Source organism: Cinclus cinclus, chromosome 23, assembly GCF_963662255.1.
Source record: "Cinclus cinclus chromosome 23, bCinCin1.1, whole genome shotgun sequence".
Taxonomy (NCBI): Eukaryota; Metazoa; Chordata; class Aves; order Passeriformes; family Cinclidae; genus Cinclus; species Cinclus cinclus.
Genome location: NC_085068.1, coordinates 2,383,615 through 2,404,000, shown reverse-complemented (window position 1 = coordinate 2,404,000; position 20,386 = coordinate 2,383,615). Strand labels below are relative to the sequence as shown.

The 20,386-nt window shown below is 55.9% G+C and overlaps 1 protein-coding gene across 3 annotated transcripts in view; it reads right to left on the bottom strand.

Moving 5' to 3' along the window:
* Positions 1 to 20,386, bottom strand: part of PAX7 (paired box 7) — a 97,224-nt gene that overhangs the window by 8,684 nt on the left and 68,154 nt on the right. The window contains exon 8 of one of the 3 annotated variants that reach the window (XM_062507376.1): positions 1,615 to 1,680. The exons of the other annotated variants lie outside the window; for them this stretch is intronic. Within the exon in view, the coding sequence (XP_062363360.1) occupies positions 1,615 to 1,680 (66 nt within the window). The remainder of the gene's footprint in view (positions 1 to 1,614; positions 1,681 to 20,386) is intronic. 3 annotated transcript variants of the gene reach the window in all.

Sequence of the window (20,386 nt, the reverse complement as noted above, 5' to 3'; positions counted from 1 at the left end):
CTGGGCATGGGGACAAATCCTCCCTATCCTGAAAAAGGCTGGGAACGGGATCAGTTTGGAATGGGGACAAATCCTCCCTGTCCTGGAAAAGACTGGGAACAGGATTGGTTAAACCCTTTGGTACGACACCAGGCAAGAAGCTCCTGGGAATTCTGTGCCGGGGAGGCTGAAATCCCTGGGTTTCAGCTCCTGGGGTGTTCCCACTTCACTTCCCCGGGCATGGAAAATATGCCTGCTGGGAAAGCCGCTGGATCTCCGGGATTTCGGGAGGATAAAGCTCTCCCAGTTCCTCCAGGAGGCAGCTCGGTCCCTGCCAGCCCCAGCTCCAGCTCTCTCCATGTCATGCCCTGCCCTCCCAGACCGTTTTTGGGGGTACCCAGCTCGATCTCACATTTTTCTTTCCCTGCTCTGTGCCGGCAGAAGGGAAAACCCTTCCCCACATTAATGCTTTTTGATCTCCCTGGATTCATTTCCACTTGGCGGGAAGAGGAAGAGTCGATTATTCCACACATACATTAAATGGGAACAAAATGAAGAGGTGACTGTAGGACGGCTGAAAGCCGAAGAAAGAGTTAGGAGGAGATAAATACACTTTCCCCAAAGATCTCCACTTGAAAGGAGGATAAATATATGCAAATATGCCCCTAGGTAGGACTAAAATGACTTGTGTAGCAATCACTAACACTGCACTCACAAAACCAAGCAATTAATTTCGAATATTTTCTAAATCACCGCAGCCAGCTGAGCTGGATCCCAGCATTCCAAACCGAGCACCCATTACATTTGCTTTGCACATCCACAGGGTGCTTCACACTTCCTGCGCCTGGAAAATCTCTGGTCCGGGTCACTGCAGCTCTTTGCATCCAGTGGCACTCCCAGCCAGGTTTTGGAGCAAAATGGAGCTTTGTGGTGGGGTTTGGGGGACGGGGGGTGCTCCTGAGGATCCTGGAGGTGTTTTCCAAGCCTAGCCATTCCCTCAGCCTCCCTCCGGAGTGACCTCGCTGGCCTCGAGCACAGCCCTGGCTCTCCCGGGTGTAACCGAGGGTTAGGGTCACAGCCTCCACTTGGATTTTGGGGGGATTCAAGGTTGACAAACCCCGGGCTTCCCCCCCTCCAGCAGCCGAGGGGAGCAGTGGAGGAACCCCCACAACCCCACAGCTCCTCCTGCTCCAGGGCTGCTGCCGGGGAGCCGCAAAACCCCAATTTTCTACCCCAAATCTCCACTGGAAAACGCTGGAGAGCTGGGAACTCTCCTGAGGGCCTGAATCCTGCATTCCCTACACCCCATGGGACACATCGCACCAGCCCACTCCAGAGCGGTCCCAAAGTGCGAGCAACCAACCCAGGAACGCCAGCGGCGCCTTCCCGCAGCCTCAGACACCTCCGGGACCGCGGGGGAAGGGGCCTGGGACACGGCAGGTGACATGGAGATGAGCGCCTGTGCCCTCCAATGGCCCTGCTCCGCTGGATGGATGGGAATCCGCCACACGCCGAGGATGGAGAGGGCTCGGGGAGGTGCCGAGGGTGGGATGGAGCCGGGAATGCGATGGAGCTGCGGCAAAGCGGAGCCACGGGGAGGAGGAGGAGGAGGAAGAGGCGGTGGGAAGTTGTTACCTGATTGTTCAGGGCTATGGTGAGGTTCCAGCGGGAGCACTGCATCTTGTTTTGGGCACCCTGCTTCTGTAGGGATGTACAAATCACAGACAAGGTCTGAGGAAAAGGCTCTAAGCTACGCGGAAAGAATGGGAAGGGCTCGGCTGGAGGGAGAACAGGAGCGGCTTTGGCGGGGATGCTCCGGGAAGGAGCAGAGGGAATCCCACGAGGGGATCCGCACTGGGAGCACCGCCGGGTCAAGCGACCCCTGAGGGCACTGAGAAATCCCGGCAGAAGCGAGACTGGGAGGGGAACAGCGGGAATTGTGTTAAAAGCTGCTTGGTCCTGGAACACGAGCCATGGTCCCTGGGCTGGTACATCGAACCCTGCTCTGGGACACCAAACCCTGCTCTGGGACATCGAACTCTGCTCTGGGACATTGAACTCTGCTCTGGGACACCAAACCCTGCTCTGGGACACCAAACCCTGCTCTAGGACACCAAACCCTGCTCTGGGACACCAAACCCTGCTCTGGGACACCAAACTCTGCTCTGGTACATCGAACCCTGCTCTGGGACACCAAACCCTGCTCTGGGACATCGAACTCTGCTCTGGGACACCAAACCGTGCTCTAGGACACCAAACCCTGCTCTGGGACACCAAACCCTGCTCTGGGACACCAAACTCTGCTCTAGGACACCAAACCGTGCTCTAGGACACCAAACCCTGCTCTGGGACACCAAACTCTGCTGTCCCCCAGACAAAAGCAGGAAGCAAAGGCTTGGTCAGGCTGGGTCACCAGGGAGGAAACACGAAGACATTTCACAGAGTGGGGCTGGGGGAGGCCAGAGGGGTCCAGGTTATGGACAGTGATTTCACGGAGCAGGAAACACTGGGAGAGAGGAGCTCCTCCCTACCAGAACCGGGAGAGGCAAACGAGCACCTTGACACCCCAAACTCTCACAGGCTCTAATTTCAGGCGCTGCTGAGCAGCTCCCCTCGGGGAAGGGCCGGTTTGTGCTTCACCACCCATCAACACCGAGCTTTTTCCCTGATTCCATTGGGATTCTGAGACATTTTATGGTCAAAACCCAGGATCAGGCCCAGCCTTCCCCAGTGTGCTGCTCAGCAAAGGAAGCTGCCCCGGCCTCCTGATTTTTGAGTCACTACAAGCAAACCATCCTGGTGCTGCTTCCATCCTCTGCCTGCTTAATCCTAGATTTCTCAGTGAATATTTTGGAAGGGAGATTCTGAATGGGAAAATCCCCCTGGTGGAACAGGAAGCATCTCTGGGACGCTTCACCCTGAGTGTCTGGGGCAGGAATACGAATCCTTGCTCGTGGAGTTTTGGGACGTGGGGCAGAAAGCAGGAAGGCAGAACCATGGGAAACTGGAATTCCCAGACATTTCCAGACCAATGGAAGGAATCGGGGTAGATTTGGGGTTGGAAATGGGTTGGGTTTCTGGCTTTTGTTCTGCATTTTCGGGTCCATTTTTTGGGTAAGCTCAGACCCGCTGGGGGCAGGTGGGGAAGGAGGAGTTTTGTGGGCTTGGTAAGGGATACAAAACGCCAAGAGAGGAACAAACACACTCCGGGGTTCTCCATGAGCCAGACCTAAATCTGTGGCTGTGCTGTCAGAGCGGCACTGCGGGGTCCCCGCGGGTCTCAGCAAACTCCAACTGCTTTAGGAACTTCTCTTGTTCCTCCAACAAAGCCAGACCCAAATCCAGGGCAAGGTCTCCTCTTCTCCTCCCTCGTCCCTCCTCTCCCTCGTGTCACTCCCATTCCCATTCCCACTCCCATTCCTATTCCCATTGCTGTTCCCGCTGGCCCCGCAGCCTCGCGGCACTTCCAGAGGAGATTCCTGGGATGCTCTGAGCCCTCTGCAAGACTCAGTCGGTGCCAAAGGAGCTGCACCACAAAAAATCCCCCGCGGATCCCGGTCCCGGGCGAGGCTGCTCTGTGTGCTGATAGCCCAGGGAGGGCACTGATAGCCCTGGGAGGGCACTGATAGCCCAGTGATCTCATGGCTCCGGCCCTGTCCCGGCCTCCGTGCGCTGATAATGATGCCTCAGGATTTCAGCTTTTCTATTTCCATGTCTTTGTAATCCTGCAGTTCTGTAGTGTAGAACTCTAAACTCCACACGCAGTGGCAGCTGCTGCTCTCCCATTTTGGTCACACACAGCAATTCCTCTCTGGGCTGGGAATCAAGGACACCTCACTGCCTCAGGCCCCGAGAAATGGAAACAAAAGGGAGTTGGGGGTGGCAAACTTGGGGTAAATGACTTCATTACCTGAAGCTGTAGTTGGAGGATTAACCCCTAATATGCAAATGGACCAAATTTATGAAAGTATGAAAACCTGTGACCCGTGGTCCATTTTTGGGTGTAGCCCTTGGGGGGCTTCATCTGCTCAAAATGCACCTGAAGGCTCTTCAATAAATACAAGTGCTTTTTATTCCCCTAATTTTATCTAGACACTGTTTTTAGGTAGCCCCAAAAAGGCTATCACGAGCTGCAGCCCTGTCCCGGGCTCCTCTCTGCCTCCCCCACTCCCTGGGATCAATCGAGGGCTGTAATCACTTAAGCCCGGTTTAAGCTCGGGTGTAAGAGACACCCTCTCGGCCAGCGGGGCTCCGGGAGAGCTCACGGAGAGATGAAATCGCGCTGCTGAGTCCAGCAAGTGCAGTCTGGCCCAGCCCCGAGCGCTGATCAGCCCGAGCTGGCCAAAGAAATGAAAAATCAGCAGCGCTGAGCTCCTGCTTGCTCGCCTTCCCCATTCCCGGCGTTTTTCAACAGGAGGGTTTCCCTTCCCAGCCCACCCCAAACACTCAACAAGACCCCGGGAGCTCCTTGGGTTTTTTGAGGCTGCCACAGCTGGGGGTTGTTAAAGTCAGGGCCTCTTTATTCTTCACCCAAAGGAAAATCCCAGGTCCCGAATGCCTGGAAATGCCTTTGCCACGTGCTCTCCCTCCGGAGCCCTCTCTGCTGCTGGGGAGCACTGCGGGATTTCAGGAGCTGCTGACTCGTACCCAACACGACCCTCCACACCCTCCCAGAAAACCGGGAATCAGGGATGGAGCTGCATCCACCGCGGAACAGAGTCTGGGGAAAAGCGGGGAAGGGAGCGGGATCCTCGCTGAAATCCAGGATGGAGGAGCACCGCCCCTGGAGCTCGGATGCTCCAGCTCCAACACTGCTCTGCTTTTCTCTTCTCTCCAGAACGGGCATGGCCAGGGGTGGTCCAGGGAAAAGGAGCCCTTTGTGTTCCCTGGTTGCCACCAACAGCCCCAATTCCATCCCGCGCTTCCCAAACAGGAGCCTGGGGACACCTGGAGGCACCTGGCGACACCTGAGCGGCCGAGGGACTCTCCTGGCAGGACAGGCACTGCCCGAGGCTATTACTGAAATCCCAGAGCTCATCCCTGCCCCTCAGACGGGAGAAACCGGGGTTCACGGCCCGCCACTCCAAATCCCACCCGGCCCTAATCCCAAACTCCGAACACAGCGCGGGGTTTGGGTCCGATCGCCCCGGTCTGACCGGGCACTGCCCCACCGGGAATTGCGGATGGTGGGAATAAAACCCGGCAGGATTGATTAAAAGCGGCGCAGGCACACAAAGAGCAGAACAAAATCTTTCCCCCGCAGCGCTAAGAGAGCCCCGAGGGAGCGGGGTTTGGATCCTATCCCTGCCCGAGTCCTCCAGCACTCCAAAAGCCGCTCGGATGGAGCTCTCCTGCCGAGTTCGAGGTGCTTACTGAAGCAAGGGATGAGATTAATCCCTGCCCGGGTATCTCGGCTCTGCCGCACCTGAATTCCCGGTGATTATTTATTTGTGTGCTCATCACAAACGGGGGAAGCCTTGGAACAACGAGGCAGGAAAGCAGAAGCTCCTGGGTTAACGCCTCCCTCGCTGCCCTTCCCTCTCCTTTGTGGGAGCCGTTTGAGCTTTTGGCCACCTCTGAAGGTGCTCCGAAATAAAATATATTTTAAAATTACAAAGCAACGCCACCGCGAAGCGATCTGGATCATCAGAGCACAGAGCAGCAAAAAGCCTCTTTTTAAACCTTTTTTTTTTTTTTAATTTTTCCTCATGGACGTCATCGACGGCCTCGAAAGAGGAGATTTTTTTTTTTTTTTTTTTTTTTTTTTTTTTTTTTTTTTTGAGGGCGAGAAGATCCCCTGGTGGAAAGCGGCTGGCTGCTGGCAAAGCCAGGGCGCTGCCTCCTTGAAATCAAACCTTTCCCAAGGAAAACAGCCCCGCATCCCCCGGGCGGGATCCACGACGCATCCCTCTCCCTCCCGTACAAACTTCATCCCTTAACCCCACAACTCCCGGCTGAGCCACGAGATTTTTATGAGAATATCTCGATCCAAAACCTGCAAAAAAAAAAGAGGCAAATCCTCGCTCTGTGCCCGTCCCGGTGCCAAGGGCAGGAGCGCGGCTGCCACTCCCTCGACGGCTCGAGCGGAGTTTTGGAGGCATCTCCTGCCGCAGAAGTTTAAAAGCACACAAGGCTCTGCTGATCCCGAGATAAACGCTGGAAAAGGGATTAGAGATACTTAGCGGAGTAGAGGGAAGACTCAGGAAGGGCTGATCATTTTAAAGATATGACTATTTAAAGATAATGATTGCATAAATTTAATTAATGCATTTTCATGCCGCAAATGGCCGTTTTGTAATTAATGTATCTGGCCTCGCTAAGCATGGGAGATCACATCTCCCGCCCCCTCCCCTCGCGAGCCCCCCTCCGCCTCCCGTTTAATGAAAGACAGAGAGCAGATGACAGAAACAATTTGTCAGCCCGCGCGGGTGTCAGATGCCTAATTGGTTGCGCTGAGTTAGTGGGAAGTGAAGGGGGAGAGGGTCGGGGCTGGGGGGGGCTCTTCCCTCTTTATGCCGAGCTCCGGGCTGGCTGTCCGCGCCGGGGCCGGGGGGAGCTTGGGCCGGGAGTGTTTCGTGTTAATTGATGGCGATCAGGACACAGATTGGCTGTGGCAGGCGCTGGCCAGTGACAAGCGGGGGACACCCGCGCGCAGCTGGCACTTGTCACCGCGCCTCCGCTGCCGGCAGCGGGGACAGCGCCCGCGGTGCTGGCCCGCTGCTCGGTGCCGTGCCGGTCCCGTCCCGGTTCTATCCCTGTTCCAGCCTGCTCCTAACCCGATCCCACTCCGATCCCATCCCGCTTCCATCCCTGTTCCATCCTGGTTCTATCCCGGTTCCATCCTAGTTCCGTCCCAGTTCCATCCTGGTTCTATCCCGCTCCTATCCCTGTTCCATCCGGCTCCCACCCCAATCGCACTCCAATCCCATTCTGCTTCTGTCCCGGTTCTATCCCTGTTCCACCCCGGTTCCATCCCGATCCCATCCCGCTTCCATCCCAGTTCTATCCTGGTGTCTATCCCGGTTCCAATCTGCTCCCATTCCGATCCTATCCCGGTTCCATCCCGGTCCCATGCCGGTTCTAACCCCGTTCCATCCTGCTACTATCCGGATCCCACTCCGAACCCATTCTGTTCCCATCCCCGTTCTATCCCTGTTCCATCCTGGTTCCATCCCTGTTCTATCCCTGTTCTATCCCTGTTCTATCCCGGTTCTATCCCGGTTCTATCCCGGTTCCATCCCGATTCCATCCTGCTCCCATCCCGGTTCTATCCCTGTTCCATCCCTGTTTTATCCCTGTTCCATCCCGGTTCTATCCCGGTTCCATCCTAGTTCCATCCTGATCCCATCCCTGTTCCATCCCGCTCCCATCCCGCTCCGGGCTGGGATCCCAGTTCTGCCCCCACCCTCTGGGTCAGCGAGGAGCCGGGACCTTAGCACGGGGTTTGGGGCTCTGGGGAAAAGCTGAACCCCCCAAACCAGAGCCCAGCTCAGGTTTCATCCTCCCTGAGCCCTGTCAGGGAAAATCTCCGTGTCCTGCCTGCTCCTGTCCCTGCCGGTCTTAAACCCGAGATTAAGGCAGAGCAGAGCTCATGTACGGATCAGCTGCCGCCGGTGCTTTGCGGGTGCTTCTGCACAAAGTTTGGGACTCCGGGAAAGAGTCAAAAAACACACCCCAGCCCGGGTTTCACTTGCTCTGAGCCCTGCCATCCTTTGCACCTGAGAGATCCTGGGAAAATTTCCGTTTCCCGCCTGCCCCCATCCCCACCTCGCTACGAGCTGGTTTTAAACCCGAGATTAAGGCAGAGCTGAGTTAATGTATGGACCAGCTGCTCCCGGGGCTTTGCGGGTGCCCGCGGGTCAGCGGCAGTAAAGCCCCGCCTGATTAATTCTGCCCTGGTCATTATGCGGAGGAGAAAAAACCTCCTGTCCCCTCAAAAAAAAAAAAAAGGGAATCTGGAGCTTCCGGAGGGGGAACGACCCCCACACCTCGGCAGGACAAAGCAAACTGTCCAAAGTCCCTCCAGGAGCAGGAATTGGCCTCATTTCTGGAATGTTCTGCGCTTTTCTGAGAGCTCTGAGCTGATTAAAGCGTTTGTCACCAGCAGCAGGCACGGCTGGGCTCAGCTTGCACCTTCCCCCAGAAAAAAACAACCCAGGAAGGCCAAAACTTGAGCCTAAGAAAGGCCAAAACTCAAGCCTAATAGAAGCTAAAATATGAACCCAAGAAAGGCTGAAACATGAAAGGCTCAAGAAAGGCCTAAACTTGATCCCAGGAAAAGCCAGAACTCGAGTGCAGGAAAGACCAAAACCCGAGCCCAAAGAAGGCAAAACTCGAGCCCTAAAAAAGCTAAAACTTGAGCCCAGGAAAAGCAAAAACTCCAGCCCAAAAAAGGTGAAATTCCAGCCCAAAACCGATAAAATTCTAGCCAAGAAAAAAAAAAGCCAAGACTCAGGTTAAAGAACCGTAAAAACTTGAACCAAATAAAGGCCAAAACTTGAGCCCCAAAATGGCCAAAACAGGCCAAAACTCGAGCCCAAGAAAGGCTAAAACTCGAGCCGGCACTGGGGTTTATTGGGGAGCAGGAGTTTGAGCATCCCAAATGCTGGTGGGCTCATTGCAGCCAGCCTTGGGATAAGTCAAGCCCAGCAATGAGCACGGGGTGGTTCAGGGTCTGTCTAGGCCCATCCCTGGGAGATGTGTGGGAGTTTGATAAGGCTTGATAAGGTTTGATAAGGTTCGATAAGGTTTTGTAAGCTTTGTTTCTGTGCCATGCACAGGAATGGGGTGGGGAGGAGGAGCTGAGAAGAGAAAATGTGGAATTTCCACGCTGGGCCCTGATTTAAACCCACACCCAGAAGCCACAAAAAGAGAAAGCTCCTGCTTTAAATCCCAGTTCCTCCTGGAAAAGGTTGACAAAGGGTCAGCAGGTGATGGATAAATGCTGTGGGGAAGATAAACAACATTTTCTTTTAGAGGAAAAACCTTTCCATCAGCATCCGTGGAAATGAAAAAGGTGAGGGATTCGAGTGCAAGCACAAACTCCAAGGCAGATGTACAAAAAAAAAAAAAAGCCGTAGTTTTTGGGCAAAGCACAACAAAATTAAGGACACACTTGCGGTAATTTCTGTACTTTTGCTTAGAAAGAGGGAAAAGAAAATTGAACTCTCTAGGGAGATCTGAATGGAACGACCCCACTTTGCTCTGTCCATCACCCACAGCCGTCCCGGTTTTCCCTTTTCCTTTGGGATGAGGGTTACAGGTGCACACACAGTACTTGTGTGTTTGTGTCACCTGCACACAAAGAGCAGCAAACCTCCCCAAAAAACACCGGATATTTCACATCTGGGGCCTGACCTTCTCCCCTCGGGCCTGGCTCTTCCCAAGGAAGCAAATCCAGAAGAAAAGAGGGAGAAAGCCCCGGATTCCTGAATGTTTCCCTGCAAAGCCAAGTCTGGTCCAAGCCTAAGAATGACAAAAAAAAAAAAAAAAGGGCTGCAAGTGCTGTAGGTAAAACGGAGGGATCATTAAAATCCCTTCCAAAAATCCAGCAGGCGCAAGCCTTGAGGAATACCCAGAATTTATGGGATTTTCTCCTTCCAAGAACAGATCTGACACACCCTAGACTGGTCCATTCCTGGATTCTCCCTCCTGGTCCGTGAGGGATTGGGAATGGGGAATCCTGGGGTGGTGGGGGGAGGAGGGAGGAGGTTTATTGTGCACCAAGGAACTGCTCAAGGGTCCCAAATCCCTTCTCGGCTGCTGAAGGATCCCAAATCCCCTCCTGACTGCCGAAGGATCCCAAATCCCCTCCTGGCTGAGGGAAAAGCCGGGTTTAGCTGAGCTGTGCCCGTCGCGTCCCCTCCACCATGCGGCAAACAAGTCCTGATGCACAACCGGGATTTATTAAATGACATCCAACAACTGCCTCATTAAATCAGGGCTCCGGCGCGGGCCCGAAGTCTTAATTTAAAGTGTCACCAACCATCGGAGTCAGGTGGTTCGGGCAGGGGAGAGAAGGGGGACAAAACGGGGCTGAAAAAGTTGGAGGCGTCCACTGCTCCACACCCCAGTTTTGGGGCGGAAGGTGATTTTTGTGCTGCTCGGGCCAGAGGTTGGAAAAATCTTGTTCTGATTTTGCTTTCCGAGGGTCCCCGCCATGAACGCTCGAGCACCTTTGGGGTGTTTGAGATGCAGTGAAGGTTGAGGCCGAGATTGCCTCGCAATTGAAAACGCGGCCAGCGGTAAATTCGGTTTGTTCGCACTGGAAAGGCTTCGACTGCTGGGCAGGGGCGGCGGGGGCCAGGCGGGGGCGGGAGCTGCTCCCCGCGCCCCGGCCAAAATTAAATTTCAAAGTTTAATGAGTTGCGAAGGGCGCGGGATTAAAGCAGCGCGGTGCCCGCAGCGGGAGGAGGGAGCGGGAGAGAGAGGCAGCGGAAAAATCCCACCCAGCCCCGAACGTCAGGGAACAGAGCAAGTGAAAAATGTCAGGGCAAATTGCTCTTGACAGTGTTAATATCTGCACCTCATAGCAATAATTACATGTAAATAAATAGTGAAATAGCTCTCAGCTGGAGGCTGCGCTCCGCGCGCAGATGCCACTCACAGCCAGCTGGGGACCTTTCGCTCCTCCGCTTCCCCCCCTCCTTCCTCCTCCTCCCTCCTTCCTCCCTCTTCGGTTCCATCCGTGCCAGAGCCGCCAGAGCGAGCGCTGCCGGCCGCAGCTCTGAGCTCTGGGCTCAGCCCTCCCCCTCTCCCTGCGCTCCTTCCCTCCCCAAATCCCGGGAAAACGACGCCGCTCCATCCTCTGGCCAGGGAAAAGCGGCTTTGCCGCATCCCCGGCCTGCCGTGGGGGAAACTCGGGCATGGGGATGGGGATGGTGCGGCCGCCTCTCCTTCCCTCTCTGCGGGTGCCCGGAGCCATCCCAGCACTGGGATTGCTCCTCTTATCGCCAAGCCCGGCTCTGGTTCCGAAGGACGTCGGGGAACGTTCGGGTCGGCAGCGGGATGCGGCAAAAGGCCTCATTTTCCCGGGAGACGCATCCCAGGGACATCCCCGGGAATTTGTCTGCCGTTGTCCACCCCAAAATCAACTCCACAAACCTTCCCCGCCCCTGCCGAGGGGTCACTGCAGAACTGCCCGGACAGGAGGGGACAGAGCCACACCCGGGAGGAGTCGGCTCCGTTCCCGGCTGTCATGGCAGGCTGGAAAAGCTGGGAATGGCAATGGAAAGGGGAAGGGGATGGCTGCTCACTGTCACTGCTGGGAGGAGCCTGGGGATGGAGGAAGGGCGACAGCGGGGCAAGAAAAGCACTGTCACCACAACCTGTGGAGTCCCTGCCTGGAAATGGATGGCGAGGCCACGGATGGGAGTGGAGATGGGAAAAGAGCTTGGATGGAAATGGAGATGGGATAAGAGCTTGGAAGAGCAGCCCGGACAGGATCATCAGACAAAGCACCTTCGTTTCAGGACATCCCCTGAGCTGGACAGAGAGGTCAGGAGCTCGCCTGGCTCCTGGTCCTTGTGAGGGACGGTCACTGTCACCATCCCCAAGCTCCCAGCAGCTCCAAGAGGAAAATTCCCATTATTCCCATGGATTTGGCTAACACAGCCAAGGCCTGTGGGTGCCTGAGAAGAGAGTGCTCCAAAGGACTAAAAGCAAACACAGGACTGCAGAAATATGGGACTGGGCCAGCACAGCCCTTGGCAAAGCCTCAGGGCTCTAACCTCACATTTACATGGGATAAAATCCCTGTGCCTCCATTCCTGGCCTTGGAATCACAGTCCTGCGCCGTCAGGAGAAACATCCCGCAGGAAGGAGATGCCCAGATGTGACAGGGAAAGGTTTGGATGAAGTCAGGATTTCATTTCAGCCCCATGCTCCTCCTTTTGGACAAGTTCTGCACCCCCAGTGCCAGCCCTACAGCTCATCTCTGACTGGGAGCTCTGACTGGGAGCTGTGGGCTGTGCTGGCATCCCTCAGAGCTGAATAATTATTCCTAAATTAATCTAGGAACTATTTTATTCCTAAATACATTATGATTATTATTATTCCTACATACATTCCTGTGTTACTCCTAAATAAATTCAAAATGTTCTCCAACACCAAACTACTCCTCAGCAGCCAAACCTCTCTTCAACAGTGAATAAAAACTCCAAAATCAAAACCCCAAAATAAAAAATCCCAAACCCCTGGCAGAAGGGGGAGGCTCCTGCTGCACTACATTCCCATGCAAAGCAGGAATTATTTCATTCCTAAATAAATTAGGAATGTTATTATTCCTAAATACATCCCTGTGTTATTCTCAAATCCAAATATGTTCCACAGCACCAAACCCCTCCTCAACAGTGAATAAAAACCCCAAAATAAAAACCCCAAAACCAAAGCCACAAAATACAACCCCCAAACGCCTGGCAGGAGGGGGAGGCTCCTGCTGCACCACATCCCCGTGCAAAGCAGGAGAGCTCGGAGGCCTCTCCTTTGGGGGAATGAAATTCCCCACAACGCCCCGCACTGCACCGAGCAACAAACACAGCTCCATTCTTTGGAAAACAAATATGTTCTTTAGAGCTTCCTGCTTGTCAAACACCTTTTTGTTTAGCTCAACAACTAATCCACTTATCAGAGGATAAAGCTGCCAGTGAATCACCAGTATGATAAAAGCATGCACAAAATTAGCAAAAATTTGCCTATGGCTCCTGCACATTGAACAAACAGCAGTCAAGAGAAATTTTTTTTTTTTTTAAATAACTGAGATCCCCAGGAGAGATTCTGTCAGATAGCAGCTTTTATTTTGCTCGCAGTTTTTTCCTCTCTCTGTTCCCATATAACCCAAGCACTGAGGCTGGGAGATGCTGGGAGCTGATATGAGATCCACGGAAATTGGCACTGTTTGAATAAGCAGGAGATGCAGCCAGGCGAAATTTTAATAAGTTGATTTTTTTTTTTTTTTTTTTTACATCAATGTTCAGGCATTGGCTGCTCCCCTCCAAGCTTGGCGCTGCCGTGCTGCTCAGGATTCTGCAGCACCTCTAAGGATCCTGGATTTGTCCTTCCCTGCTCCTCGGGGTGTCCTGGAGTGCTTTGGGGTTTTAATTCCTGCATGGGGGATCCACCCTGGTGAAGGGATGGGGAAAAGCCCCCAGGGATGGAGCTGGGAGTGAGGCACAGGAGTGACCTGAGCACAAAATCCCCTTCCCTGCCCCTCCTGAGCTCCTGGAACTCTGCAGCACCTCGGGGTGACTGGGATTTACCTCCCCTCTGAAACTCCCTCTGAAATACTCCTAAACCCCAGGTACTTCCCCAGTGGGGATGGGCAGAGATGCTCTGGGGAGTAATGGGTGGGTTTTGGGACAGAGTGGGGATTTCTGGCATTTCTGGACACTTGCAGTGTGTGTAAAAGGGGGTGAGAGAGAGGCAAAAAACTCCTGAGTCTTGGACTCCAAAGATGTGTCCAAAAAACCAAAATTACCCAAAATAACCCGAATTTCCCCTTGGGCAGAGGCAGCACCAGAGAAGATTCATTTTCCTGGGCTCCGACTCTTTCTCTGAGGGGCTCTGGAAGTCTCAGGAGCTCTCTGGGGGTCTCAGGGCCTCTCCAGGGGTCTCTGGAGCTCTGTGGGGTTCTCCAGGATGGTCTGGGGGTCTCTGGGGGTCTCTGTCTCAGAGCCTCTTTAGGGTTCTCTGGGGGTCTCTGGCTGCAGCCCCCACACCGAGTCCCCATGGGAAGGGCTGAGCTAAGATTCGGTGACGTTCTCTCTTCGTCACCTCTAAGTGACAATGCTCCGAGAGGGACAATCCCCGGTGTGGCCCTGCTGCCATCCCAGGCCACCAAAGCCGGCCCGGGGCTCAGGGGTGCCCCGGCAGCAGCCAGACCCCGCAGTGATCCCCTCAGAGCCCCAAATCCTCCTTTTCTCAGAGCTCATTTGAGACACTGGGGATCATCAGGGTCAGCTCAGAGTGGCCAAACTGGGAGAACTGGAAATTCTGGGGAGGTTACTGGCTGTGCCTCCCCACCTCACTGGGAAGTTTTATCGAGTGCTGGAGGTGAAACCCGCAGGTTGCATGGACAGAACCCCCCACATTCCCACAGTTTTCCCCTTAATTTTTGGCTGGATTGGAGCGGGGATGGGAGCTCGGGAGCTTTTAGGGGAGCTGGGAATTAATCAAGAGGCACCCACCTGTCAGGCTGGTATCTGGAACTAAACAGAAACACTCGCTGGGGCTTGACCTCCCGCCCCCAGCCGGGCTTGGGGAAAAAAATCTCCCAGCCCCGAGAGCTCCAGAATGGAGCCACTGAGGCTGTGGGGCAGCAGGGAGAGGCTGCTGGGGCTGCTGGAAGGACTGGGATTGCTGGGAGGAACCCTGGGGATGTGGTGAGGACAGCAGGGTTGGAGCTGCCCAGGAAAGAGGAACAGCCCAGGGAGGAAAAACCACTGGAGATTTTAGAGCCAGAGCACCCCCAGGAGCTCCTCTGTGCCCAAGGTGAAGGATTTTAGAGTCAGAATATCCCCAGGAACTCCTCTGTGCCCCTGTGAGGGGTTTTGGTTGGGAGGCGAGTGTTTGAGCCTTCCACCAGGCCAGCTCAGAGTTAATTCAGCCTTTTCTGTGGGGTTTGGATGCTGAGCGAAGGGTTTGGTGCTGCAGAACATCTTTGGGCAGTGCAGCCAGGCACAGCCCAGATTATTTTGGGAATAATCCCTCAGCTCTGGGGGATGGCAGCAGAACCCCACAGCTCCCAGTGAGAGAGCCCAAAACTGAGGACACTGAGTGGGACCAAGGCACTGCCAGCTCTGCTCAGAACCTCAAGAAAGCCCTGCCTGAGTGTCAGGGACCCCAAAGCATCCATCCTAAAGGATAGCATTGAGATCTTCATCTTTAACAGGATGTGGGGCTCTTTAAAACCGGTTCTAAACTGTTGTGAAATGGCTCCGGTAGCACCGGGCTCAGCCTCAGCTGAGATCCCTCCCTGGCCTGACTGATTTTCAGTTTTAGGGTTTCTGTGTGATCACCTGGGAGAAGGGAAAGCTCAAATATTCCAGGAAAAACAGCCCTGCCCACCTGCCCCGTGAGGAGAGACAGCAGAACATGATGGGACCAGCAGTGCAGCCCAGAAATTCCCAAATTCTAATTTTGCTTTGCCAGTACAACTGTGATGCTTCCAAAGGCATCTGTTCCACACCTTCCTCCTCCTCCTCATCCAAAATAAATCCCCTCCTTTCCTTGGCAGCCGAACTCGCTCCAGCACTGGAGTTATGCAGAGCCTGAAATCCTGCCTGGGAAAACCAAAATTTTGGGCTTGAGTTTCACCAACAGCCCCTGGACCTGCAGAGAGGGACTGAGGTTATACCAGAAACGTGCCCCGGCTGGGACAGACCCTAAAATTGCCCGCCTGAAAGATGCCACTTTAGAGCTGGGCCTAGGAATAAGGTGGGAAAAGGGAATGGGCATTCCTGGGAGCTGAGGGAGCAGCTCAGGGTGAGGAGTTCCTTTGTTTTCTGAGTGCCAAGGAACCTGTCATGGAGCAGCAAGAGGGACTGGCCCCTGCAGGAAACAAGAAAACCTCTCCTGCAACTCGTGCCTGCTCCTTTCCCTTCCTTGCACCAAACAGCGCTGAGGAAAAGCCGCAGGGAGAGCCTGGAGATTCCGGGGATGGACAGAGCCGCGGCCAGACCGCATCGGCCCGGGCAGAACCCCCGGGATCCTGCGGGAAGCGGCGCCTTTGGGGAGGCTCTGGCGCAGGGAAGGTCCGGAGCACCAAGGGCGCGGGGGTGCCTGGGACACGGCTGAACAGGACGCTCTGGGAATTCCTGCTGGAACCACCTGGGGAGTGCTGTGGGACCACATCGGGATGGAGAAAAATCTTCCAGTGCCCGCAGAGCCGCGGCCCTGAGCCCCGCGGTGCCACCGAGCACGGCCACTCCCGCACTGCTAAGCCGGTTTTTGAGGATCCCCATCCCCGTCCAGGAGCAGTTCCCAGCTATCCTCGGCATCATTCCCGCACTGCTGTCCCACTCCCACCCCGCTGCTGTTTTTGGGGATCCCCATCCCCATCCAGGAGCAGTTCCCTGCTATCCTGAGCATCCCTGCCCTGCTCAGAGGCGGTGACACCCGCGGGCGGCTCCTGCCCCGTGTGCCAGGCTGGAGCGGGCACGGCGGAGCCTCCAGCGGGGTGCCCGGACCCGGGCTCGGCTTTTGGGCTCGGGAAGGCCCCGAGTGGCTCCTGACTCGGGCTCGGGGCTCAGCTGCACTCTCAAGTCGCTCGTTAAGCACTGCAGGTCTGGCCTGGAGCACCCAGAGCCCTTTGGGACCTTCCTGGGATGGGCAGTGACCCAGCAATCCCAGCACTCCCAGTCCTGTGCCCAGAACTCTCAGTCCTGTACCCAGAACTCTCAGTCCGCAGCACTCCCAGCACTCCCCAGTACTCCCAGTCCTGTCCCCAGCACTCCCAGCACTCCCCAGTACTCCCAGTCCTGTCCCCAGCACTCCCAGCACTCCCAGCACTCCCAGTCCTGTCCCCAGTCCCATCCCCAGCTCTCCCGGGTGTTTCTCCCCTCTGCAGGAAGGGGCTGCAGCACCACACAATACTCCTCTCACTCCTCTCTGCACCACTTCTCCTCCTCCCTCCCCGCAGGCAGCCCCCAAAGATTTCTTGCTTCTCCCTTCTCGTTCATTCTTTTTGCTTTCTTTTCTTTTCTTCTTCTACTTTTTTTTTTTTAAACGAAAAATGTTATTTTGTGCCTCCTGAGCCTTTGCCGGCTGGGCTCGGCGTCTGTATCAGCTGGAGGAGCTTATGAGCTTCGTCTCCTCGGATTTAGACTGAAATTTTGATTTTCTGCCGCGCTCAGATAATGTGGAAATCCCGTTCCCCGATATTTGCTGTTTATCAGCGCGGCGCAGCGCGGTTCTGGGGGGAAGGCCCCTCCCCCTCTGCGGGGCCCCCTCGCCCCCCGGCCCCGCTGCTAATGGAGTTTCACTCCGGAGCAAACCCACCACAAAAGCCTCATTACGGTGAGCAGGGGGAGAGGAACTCCCTGGCCGAGAGGTTCTGCAGGGCTGGGAGGGACTCTGAGCCTGGAATTCCAGGCCTGGAGGTGCCCATGGCCAGCTTGGAGCCTGGCATGGTGGGAGATCCCTGCCCGTGGAAAGGGTCCGTGCCCGTGGAAAGGGTCCGTGCCCGTGACAGGGAGCTGTGCCCTTAAGAAGGGTCCCTGCCCACGGGAAGGGTCTGTGCCCCTTCGTAAAGGTCAGTGCCCATGGAAGGGGTCTGTGGCCACTGGAGGGGCTGGAAAGATGTGAGCTCCAAGGTCCCTTCCCCCCAGCCCTTCCAGGATTCTCCAATCCCTGTCCCCATCCCCTGAGCCTGGCTCTGTCCCCTGTCCTGCCTCTGAGCCTTCTCCTCATCTCCAGGCCCCAAGCCAGGCTCGGTCACCCGAGGCCCCCTGGAGGTTTCCAGAGCTGGGCTGGAGCAGTCTGGGATCCATCCTGCATTCCCACATTCCTTCGCCTGGCTGGGGTGGCCCTGTCCCTGTGTCCCTCACCGTGGTCTGTGACACCTCCCTGTCCCCTCCATGTGCTCCCTGTGTTTGGAATCCCAATCCAAATCCCATTCCCTGGTCCCACACACCTTTTCCAGTCCCTGCACCCTCCAGTGTGGCTGAGCCCTGGGAAATTTGCCCCAGGGACCACCTGGCAAAGGGCGGGGGGGACATTCCCTGCGTGACACGAGCCCGGCAAGCGAAATTAAACAATCCCAAAGAAAATTCCGGGGCTCAGCAGCGGGGGAGCAGCTCCGAGGACCGCTTAAGTGGCCAGCGGTGGATAAAGCCTGGCTGGTAATGAGGCCGCCTCCCTCTCCTGAAAGGGCTGGTTATTGTCACATAATGGCTCTCCGTGCCCCCGCAGCCCCTCGCGGGGACAGCTGGCATCTCCCTGCGCTCGCAATAATGTCCTGGCCACCGCCACCGCGCCGGGATCGCTCTGCAGCCACGGCATTGCAGGCGGCACGGGGGAACGCAGCGTGCGGGAAGGAGGGTAGGAAAAACGGGGAAAGAAGGGAAAAAATAGTAGAAAAAAAAAAAAGACTGGAAAAGGAGACAGGAAGAGCGATAAAGCTCAGCTCTGTGCTCGGCTCTTCTCCGCTGCTCCTCTGGTTTAAAGTGACTCCGCTTCTTATGGAAACGGAGAGGCGGTATTAGAAGGAAAAAAAAAAAAAAAAAGCCACCAAGACACAGAGAGCTTCCTTATCTCATGGAGACAGTTGTCAGGAATCACTTTGACTGAGTCGTTTTGTCTCCATGCTTTTTTTCGCTGTCAAGCAGGCCTCAGGACATGGATCAAAGGAGAGGCGCCGAGCGCTCGCTGAAACTTCTGATCCCTTCTCGGAAGAGACGCGCGAGTGGCAGACAGCTCCTCTAACATCAAATGGAGGAGAGGAGAGGAGAGGAGAGGAGAGGAGAGGAGAGGAGAGGAGAGGAGAGGAGAGGAGAGGAGAGGAGAGGAGAGGAGAGGAGAGGAGAGGAGAGGAGAGGAGAGGAGAGGAGAGGAGAGGAGAGGAGAGGAGAGGAGAGGAGAGGAGAGGAGAGGAGAGGAGAGGAGAGGAGAGGAGAGGAGAGGAGAGGAGAGGAGAGGAGAGGAGAGGAGAGGAGAGGAGAGGAGAGGAGAGGAGAGGAGAGGAAGCACGGCAAGGGAGAGGGAGAGCTGCGAGAGGCTCGGGGAGAGAGGGGAGGCAGCGAGGGTCTCTGGGTGCCACTGCGGAGCTCGGGGAAGACCGGGGCAGTGTGTCCCCTTTCCGTGTCCCCATGGCAGTGTCCCCTCCCTGCGTCCCCATGGCAATGTCCCCTCTCTGTGTCCCCATGGCAGTGTCCCCTCTCTGTGTCCCCATGGCAGTGTTCCCATGAGAGTGTACCCATGGCAGTGTCCCCATCAGCAGTGTCCCCTCCCTGTGTCCCCATCAGCAGTGTCCCCTCCCTGTATCCCCATGGCAGTGTCCCCTCCCTGTGTCCTTCCGAGGATCTGCTGGAGCGGGGGTGGCTCCGAAGGGACAGGGGAGCGCCCCAGGGCTGTCCCGAGCCAGGCAGGAGCCGCGGTGACAGCTGTGACAGCCCGGGGGGACAGCCCGGTGTCACCTCAGCGCTGGCCTGTGGTGTGAATTCTCACCCAAAGCTCAGAGGTTTGGGTCTTTCCCCTCAATCCTACAAACCACTCCTCGTGACTCCTCAAAACAGCCCCTGCACGTCTGGATTCCCTCTTTCCCCTCAAGCCCACAGCCGGGTCAATCTCCCAAATTCCGATTTCCCAAACCAGCCCCTCCATCGCTATTCCCTCTTCCCCCTCAATCCTGCAAACCACTGATTTTCTCGTGATTTTCCTTATGATTCCTCAAAACAGCACCTCCATCTCTGCATTCCGTCTTTCCCCAACCCCACAGCGAGGGAAATTTCCCAAATTCCCTGAGATTTCCCTTAAAAAATCCTCCATCTCTGCATTCCCTTTTTACTTTAACCACACAGACATTGTAATTTCCCAAATTCCCTGAGATTTTCCAAAAAACCTCTCCATGCCTGAATTCCCTCTTTCCCCCCAACCCCACAGCCAGCGCAATTTCCCAAATTCCCTGTGATTTCCCCAAACAACCCCTCCATGCCTGCATTCCCTTTTCCCAACCCCGCCGCCATCCCCCGTGATTTCCCTGGATGTGCCTGGCCAGGCTCCCCGCCCCGTGCCCTGCGAGGCTCCCGATCGCCTTTCAGGTGCTCATTCCCTGAAATCAGATCCCCCTCATCCCCAGGCTGGATGGGTTTGGGGCCTGCCTGGAGCTGAGTGCGGCGAGCTGGGACCCCGTGCACCTTTGATCGCCGCTCTGCTCGCTCCCAGAACCCGCCGTAAACTGATCCTGTCTGAGGAGGCAGCGGCGGCTTTTGGGCAGCAGGGGCCCCCCAGCACCCAGAGATTTCCCCGCACATCCAGCGCCAAGCAAGGGGGGCACCCCGGTGTGGAACGGACCCCACAGCCGAGAGCGGCCCGGTCCTTCCCTGCGGCTCCTGGATCTCCCTCTGCACTTCCCTGGGCACGCAGCGGCTCCTGCCCGGCCCTGGCACCCCGAACTGTCCGAGAGCACATCACAGAGCCATTCCCTGGCACCCCGAACTGTCCAAGCACACATCACAGAGCCATTCCCTGGCACCCCGAACTGTCCGAGCACACATCACAGAGCCATTCCCTGGCACCCCGAACTGTCCAAGCACACATCACAGAGCCATTCCCTGGCACCCCGAACTGTCCAAGCACACATCACAGAGCCATTCCCTGGCTCTCCAAACTCTCCAAGCGCACATCACAGAGCCATTCCCTGGCTCTCCAGACTCTCCAAGCGCACATCACAGAGCCATTCCCTGGCTCTCCA